This window comes from Cucurbita moschata, unplaced genomic scaffold (genome assembly GCF_002738365.1).
Source record: "Cucurbita moschata cultivar Rifu unplaced genomic scaffold, Cmos_1.0 Cmo_Scf00011, whole genome shotgun sequence".
NCBI lineage: Eukaryota > Viridiplantae > Streptophyta > Magnoliopsida > Cucurbitales > Cucurbitaceae > Cucurbita > Cucurbita moschata.
In genome coordinates this window covers 188,333-196,149 of record NW_019268527.1, presented here as the reverse complement: position 1 = coordinate 196,149, position 7,817 = coordinate 188,333, and the positions used below count along the sequence as shown (strand labels likewise).

General features: G+C 37.4%; 1 protein-coding gene across 1 annotated transcript; it reads left to right on the top strand.

Moving 5' to 3' along the window:
- The first annotated feature begins 3,636 nt into the window (after positions 1 to 3,636).
- Positions 3,637 to 7,570, top strand: LOC111450011 (ras-related protein RABB1c). Its single transcript, XM_023090139.1, has 6 exons — positions 3,637 to 3,917; positions 4,116 to 4,255; positions 4,796 to 4,878; positions 6,005 to 6,209; positions 6,291 to 6,359; positions 7,224 to 7,570. Exons 1-6 carry the CDS (start codon positions 3,872 to 3,874, stop codon positions 7,314 to 7,316), a joined length of 636 nt encoding a protein of 211 aa, XP_022945907.1. The 5' UTR covers positions 3,637 to 3,871; the 3' UTR covers positions 7,317 to 7,570.
- Positions 7,571 to 7,817: the final 247 nt, after the last annotated feature.

Here is a 7,817-nt window from a genome sequence, read left to right as displayed (position 1 = left end):
AATCTTGGATTTTGAATTCAGGTGCATCTTTTCATTCGTCTTCAAATAAAGAGTTGTTTCAAAATTATAGTCTGGAAATTTCAAGAAGGTGTATCTTGCCGACAACAAAGATTTGAAGATAAAAGGAAAAGAGGATGTCTACATAAAAACTCCGACAGGAAATCAGTGGACATTGAAGGATGTCATATATTCCTGGTCTCAAGAAGGACCTGATCTCTATTGGTTAGTTGGATAACACAGGTTATGCAATAAAGTTTGGGAAGAGTTCATGGAAGATTGTAAAGGGTGCTATGGTGGTAGCACGTGGCACAAAATCTGGAACCTTATACACCACTGTAGGGTGTATGAACATGGATGTTGTTGCTGAGAGTGTTTCAAATTCAATTTTATGGCATAATAGACTTGGACATATGAGCATTAAAGGAATGAAGATGTTGGCTGTGAAACGAGTTTTAGAATGTCTGAAATCTATTGATATGAGTCCTTGTGAGAACTACATTATGAGCAAACAAAAATAAGTTAGCTTTACAAAGACTGTCAGAGAATTGAAGAAAAGTACCTAGACAACAAAGCAAGTGGGAGTTGAGGTTGACTTGCTGAAAGATTCACCTAGTAATGTTATAACAGATACTCAAGAAACTCTTGAGACTATTGTTGAGGAACTAGATGTGAAGCAAGTGGGAGTTGAGGTTGAGTTGCTGAAAGATTCACCTAGTAATGTTATAGCGAATACTCAAGAAACTCCTGAGACTATTATTGAGAAACCAGAAGCAAAGCAAGTGACACCCGAGTAGGTGTTGGAAAGATCATCTAGAGCCATCAGAGTACCAGATAGTTATGTATCTTCTTTACACTATCGTTCGATGACTGATGAAGGGGAACGATAGCCCCTTGATGAGGCCCTACAGTTGGAGGATACAACCAAGTGGGAGCAAGTCATGAATGATGGGATGTCTAGGCTTCAGAAATGTATTGCTCTTTCATCTGCTGAGGCTGAGTACGTGGCAATAGCTGAAGCTGGAAAGGAGATGAGATGGATGACAGACTATCTAGAAGAATTAGGCAAGAAGCAGCGCAAGAAGATTCTTCAAGTAAAATAGTTAGAGTGTCATGTAGTATGTGAGGAACCAGTCTATCATTCGAAGACAAAACACATAAGGCAATATCATTTCACTTGGAGGTTAGTGGAAGATGGTGATGTGTTTGGAGAAGATAGAGGGTGCAACGAATCCAGTAAACATTTTGTGTTGATGTTGGAACATTGAGGTTGTGAAAAGCCTCAAGTGGTATGGTACAGATTGAGAATGAAATTCTTGGTTGACTGGATCAATCTCGATGTGTGAGATTGTTGGGATTGACTGGATCAATCTCCAAGTGTGAGATTGTTAGTGTTGATTGGATCTGGAGATTGTTAGGGTTGACTGGATCAATCTCTAAGTGGGAGATTGTTGGGATATGGAGCCTGATGCCTATATACAGTAAACAGCTAGTAGATATATTTTGTAGATATTTCGTAAAGATCTAGCATAAATATATTTTGTAGATATTTCATAAAGATCTAATAGAGATATATATAGTAGATATTTGGTAAAGATCTAGTAGAAATATATTTTGTAGATATTTAGTAAAGATCGAGTAGAGATATATTTTGTAGATATTTCGTAAAGATCGATATATATATATATGGTAGGTATTTGGTAAAGATTCGACAGAGATATGGTTGGTAGATTATATCAGGTTAAATCTTTTATGGCTATATTTAGTAATTGAAACTCAATATAAACACAATTAGGCAGTGCTTTCAAGATGTACTTTTTAATTCTCGATATTCTCTCTTGTTGTACATACTTGAAGTCATCAATAAAACCTTTAGTCAATATTCCTTCTTGAATTTTCTCTCTCCTGTTCTTTGTGTTCATCTTGATCGTCGAGTGTGTGCGTTGTTGAGCGATCCTAACATTTTGTCCTTCATGTTTTCTTTCATTGTCAAAAAAAAAAAAAAAAAAATAGTCACATATGGACTCTTTGTTTTGAAATGCTCTTCTTATGAAACATATGATTGATTTTTGAAATGATTTTTTTCTTTGAATTTCATGCATACGCACTACACGTCATTGTCCTTTTTCATCACGACTCGTAGTAAATATTGGGTCGTGACAAGGGTTGTGTCAGAAAAGATGATAAGTTGGAATTTAGAGGGACCTCATGCATATTGTATGTTCATAAGCATAGGGATACTTCCCTGGAGACGATGAGTGCTGACGTGCACAATATGATGATGAGGGTGTTCATGGGGAGCATGACACCAAGGGATTCTACTGACCTCCGAACGTCGCTACAGATTAGCTTGACCAGAGAGAGTTCAGGGGGTGTGCGAGCCTCCTGGAGATTCGCACTCGCATGTGTTGATCGTGTGTAGGGAAGTATTACACATCCAATTTGTCCGAGACTGGAGGCCACCCCTAGAGAACAGAGATAGGTCCCAAGAGCATGATTGCATGTGTTTACATTTGCATGGCCCCCTGTAGTGGGGCCACTTACTAAGTATTCTTCAAAATACTCAAGTCGTGTGCCACATAATTTCTTAAGTAAAGGCAAGGCGCACCTATACGGAGGACAGTGACATCGTGAGCAGAGACTGTGACATGTGCATAGGGTAGACTCATATTTAAATTTCTAGTCTTACATTATAATTGGTTGTTTTGCATTTTATCATTTTAAATTATTTTGTATTTATTTTTATTTTTTCTAAATTTCAGTATTTCTTATTTAAACACGTAAGAGCATTGTTGTGTTTTTCAAAAAAGAGTATGTTTTAAATGTTTTCGACATTTACACTATAAATGAAATTTTCGTTTAAGAGTTATTTTTCCGAATAAGAGATGAACATGAGACGTTAATAGCGACTCTGAATATGTAGAAATGAGGAAGTCTGAACTTTTGAAACCTCAAAGATCTATCAATTTAGTCATCTACAAGTCACGAAACTTAGTGGAAGAGAGGAGGGGTCAGTAGAGAGATAGAGGAGGAAAAGGAACAAGAAAAGACGTCGAAAACGACATAGGAAAGAGAGAGAAAGACGTCAGAAAATCACGCTGCGAGTTGGGTGAAGAAGAAACGATCTGACGGATCTAGATCCAGGTCGGACCGAACATGTAACCCACTCAACAGCCATTGGTCTCGGTCCAGTGCCACACTGTCAGCCCAAATCACGCCTGACTCGTGTATCATTAGTTAATTTTTTTTTTAATATAATTATTAAGATTGATTATATTGCTAAATAAATATAAAATATAAAATTTAATGAATGAAACTTAAATTCAAATGTAATTAGTTAAAATTCTTTTAATAATTTAATTTTAAAAAAAATGAACTAATTAGCTCTAATAAATTATCTAAAATTAACTAATATAATATAATTATTGAAAGTAAATATAAAAATTAAACAGAGATGAAGATTTTAAAAGAAAAAACAGAGAAGAAAAATGCAGATGGTTGACAGTTTTAAAATTTAATTACACAATAGAAAGGGAATCAAAGAGTTACGGTGATGAACAGGAAGATCCGTTATTAAATCCCAAAATTAAATTCAATATGTATGGTTCGAACCATAGATCAAGTGGTTCGTAAAGTTTCTATATTTATAGGATTTGCCAGCTCGAAGTCGGACATCGTAATTCCATTCCAACACGCAGAGGCGTCCCTTTGCCTTGCCTCGCTTCGTTGGAGCTTCGCAATTGAAACTCCTTTACGGTTTCTCTCTACGTTTCCCCCTTTTTCTTCCGCCGATTCGCCATTCCAGACCAATTCTCTTCTATACACTCGATTCCTCTCGCGGCGGTTTGTGTTTTGCTCTTCGATTTCAACCGGAATGTCATACGCCTACCTTTTCAAGTACATCATTATTGGTGATACCGGTACGCCTTTGTATCTATCTGGTTTTCGTTTTGGATCTGGTTCCTGAATTAGGTCGTTTTGATTATGTGTTGATTTGTGCTTAATCTACGTGGTTGATCTGTCTGTCTGATTTGTGGATGTCAACGCTTCTTTTTAATTTGAGAATTTTCTTGCGATTGAGGGGTTTCTTGCGACTTTTGATTGTGCATATTCTTCAGGAGTTGGAAAATCATGTCTTCTTCTCCAATTTACCGATAAGCGATTCCAGCCTGTTCATGACTTGACTATTGGTGTCGAGTTTGGTGCTAGGATGATCACCATTGACAGCAAGCCAATCAAGTTGCAAATATGGGATACGGTTAGCTATCTCTCTTTCATCTCTTCTTTTTCTTTTATTGAACTGAATGAGTTCTATTCTGGTTTATGAATTTGTACGTTACCTAATCTAGGATCCATCTAAGGGAAAATCATCCGAAATTATACCAGAGACGAGTGGGTGATCTTCTGTTATAAGCTTAAATCTTAGTTCAAATAAAATGCACAAACAAGAACTTGTAGTAAAACCAGGAAATCTCCTTTCATGTTACTATATAGAGTTCATACTATCTATGAGACTTATATTGATGTTTAGAGAAACAGATTATCATTGTAACATGACTTCGAATCTACAAACTTAAGAGCATACTTATTTTACAAATTAAATGCCATTATTCAAACTTACTATCTGCTTTGCGAGTAATGATGATCCTTATTGTTGTATTGCTTATTTATATTACACATAATATAATCGTAGTACAGATATTGGTCCCTTGTACTTTCTATTTAGATTTGTTCTTTTTGTATCATATAAATTTCAGCAAGAATTTTCCAACTCTGAGGTTTCCCAAAAATTTTACAGGCTGGTCAAGAATCTTTCAGGTCTATTACAAGGTCCTATTATAGAGGGGCTGCTGGTGCATTGCTTGTCTATGACATTACCAGGTCTTGTTTCCTCTTTGTTCCTTCCTAAATTAATACTACTTTCGAGTTTTGATGTAGGGATATTTCTGTGTACTTTAGTGATTTGTGTTTGTTGCCTTCTGTAGCCGTTGGGTTGTGACCGTGAGTATGTTAACTTCCACAGTTCATTATTGATCTTTTCCGGGGTGACCTAATATTCAATGTTTTAAAACAGTCATCTTGAAGTTGCAATATAATTCGTGTTGGGAGTGAGAGTTCGTTAAAATTCCTCAGTCACAGGAAACTTAGTACTTCATGAAAGTAACAAGAGTTTGCCAGAGAGATTATTGGTTGATGGAATTGACCAATGTGTTAGCCGAGAATGCTGTCCACAGTAGATTATTAGTTGTGGTTTGTTTTTGTGAGATCCCACATCGGTTGGGGAGGAAAATAAAGCATTTTTTACAAGGATGTGAAAACCTCTCCCTAGCAGATGCGTTTTAAAAACCTTGAGTGGAAGCTCGAAAGGGAAAGCCCAAATAGGACAATATTTGCTAGCGGTGGGCTTGAACCATTACAAATGGTGAGCCAGATACCGGGCAATGTGCCAGCGAGGAGGCTGAGCTCCGAAGGGGAGGACACAAGGCAGTGTGCCAGCAAGGACGTTGGGCCTCGAAGGGGAGGGGATTGGAGGGTCCCACATCAATTGGAGAAGGGAACGAGTGTCAGCGAAGATGCTGAGACCTCAAGGAGGGTGGATTGTAAGATCCCACATCGGTTGGGGAGGAGAACGAAGTATTCTTTATAAGGGTGTGGAAACCTCTCCCCAACAGACATCTTTTAAAAATCTTAAGAGGAAACCCGAAAGAGAGAGCCTAAAGAGGACAATATTTACTAGTGATGGGCTTGGGCTGTTATAGTTTTTGTCTTGTATAGTTGTTGGTTTGTGCGAATAACAGAATCTAGACCATAATTGTTAAAATAATGCAGTCACTCAGGTTTGACAATAGTTCTTACCTGTTTCAACTGCCTGAAGTTTGATGTGATTCATTCTACCTTCTAATTTAATTTGATATACTGTATAAGCTGAAATGGGGCCTCGTACTTTAAATTTATTGAGTCAATGAGGATCTCAGACTGAAGGTTATGTGGCTATCATTTTTTTCAGGAGGGAGACTTTTAATCACTTGGCTAGCTGGCTTGAAGATGCAAGACAACATGCTAATGCAAACATGACAATAATGCTGATTGGCAACAAGTGTGATCTTGCGCACAGAAGGGCTGTCAGCACCGAGGAAGGAGAGCAGTTTGCAAAGGAGCACGGTTTAATTTTTATGGAGGCCTCTGCTAAAACTGCTCAAAATGTTGAGGAGGTGATAGAATATGACGTGTTGATTTATAATATTCAATTTTTTTATCTCACAATTCTCCTGATGACCAATCATTTTTAACAGGCATTCATAAAAACTGCTGCGACCATTTATAAGAAGATCCAGGAGGGAGTATTTGATGTATCTAATGAGGTATGCAGTCTGCCTTAACTTATTGCTAACTGTTTGGTTTTACCTTCGTCGTGGTGGCTTCATGGCTTCGTGTAACAGTTCAATTCCATTGTTAGTAGATATTGTCCTCTTTGGGCTTTCCCTTTTGAGCTTTCAAGCTTTCCTTTCAAGGTTTTTAAAACGTGTCTGCTAAGGAAAGGTTTTCACACCTTTAATAAAGAGTGTTTCGTTCTCCTCTCCAACCGAGGTGAGAACTCACAATTCACCTCCCTTCAGGGCCCAGCATCCTCGCTGGCACTCGTTCCCTTCTCCAATCGATGTGGGACCCCTCAATCCCCTCCCCCACCTCAAGGCCCGACGTCCTTTCTAACACACCGCCTCGTGTCTCCCCTTTGGAGCTCAGCCTCCTCGCTGGCGCATATCCCGGTGCCTAGCTCTATTTCATTTGTAACAGCCAAAACCCACTATTAGCCGATATTGTCCTGTTTGGGCTTTCCCTTTTGGGTTCCCTTCAAAGTTTTTAAAACGTGTCGGCTAGGGAAAAGTTTCCACACCCTTGATAAAGGATATTTCGTTTTCCTCCCCAACCTATGTGGGGTCTCACACTTAGTTTTTAGTCTAAATTATTTAGGACCCATTTGATAATAGTTTCATATTTGTAGTTTTCTATTGTTTTGAAATTCATGCTTGTTTCCTCGCACCATGTTTTACTATGGTTTCACGGTTTTTAAAGAATCACTTGAACAGTTGATCAAATTAAAGAAGAAAAACCAAAACTTGGCTTGGATTTTGAGAGAAACTCATTTGTTTATAAGCTTTTATCATGGATGAATATGATGAGAATGATGTTGTAATTGATGCTATGTTCCATCTGATATGGTGCAGTCATATGGGATAAAGGTTGGATATGGTGGAATCCCAGGGCCATCAGGAGGCAGAGATGGCAATATAGCTCAATCTGGGGGTTGTTGCAGTTAAACATCTTGCTGCTCAATCTAGTACAAACTTTGACGATATCTTCTTTAAATTCCTTTGTTAATTATGAGTGTCAGAACCCATCACAAAAACAACAAAACAGAAAAAAAAGAAACCCATAATAGGTTATCATCAGGTACTTGTATAATCATTTGATGTGTCATGTTTTTTCTTTTCTTCTTTTCAATAAGCCAATTATGTCTTCATCGTATTTGATTGTAAAGGTAAATTCATATTAATGCATGTTATTTGTGACAGAACTGCCTCCTACTTTGTTTTATTGGTTAGTATCTGATCCGTACTTGAGTTTATGAAGCATTTATTTTTAGTATATTAGGGCTTTAAGGACCTGACATTCTTTGAACAATTAGAATGAGATAGTTTTTAATTTTAAACGTTTATTTATTTTATTTAGTTTTTTTGTCATCTCGTTTTAAAGAATTCCGTGTTTATGACATGTATAGATTAGCAAAGTAAAGAACTTGGAAGGGTTACCATAGAATT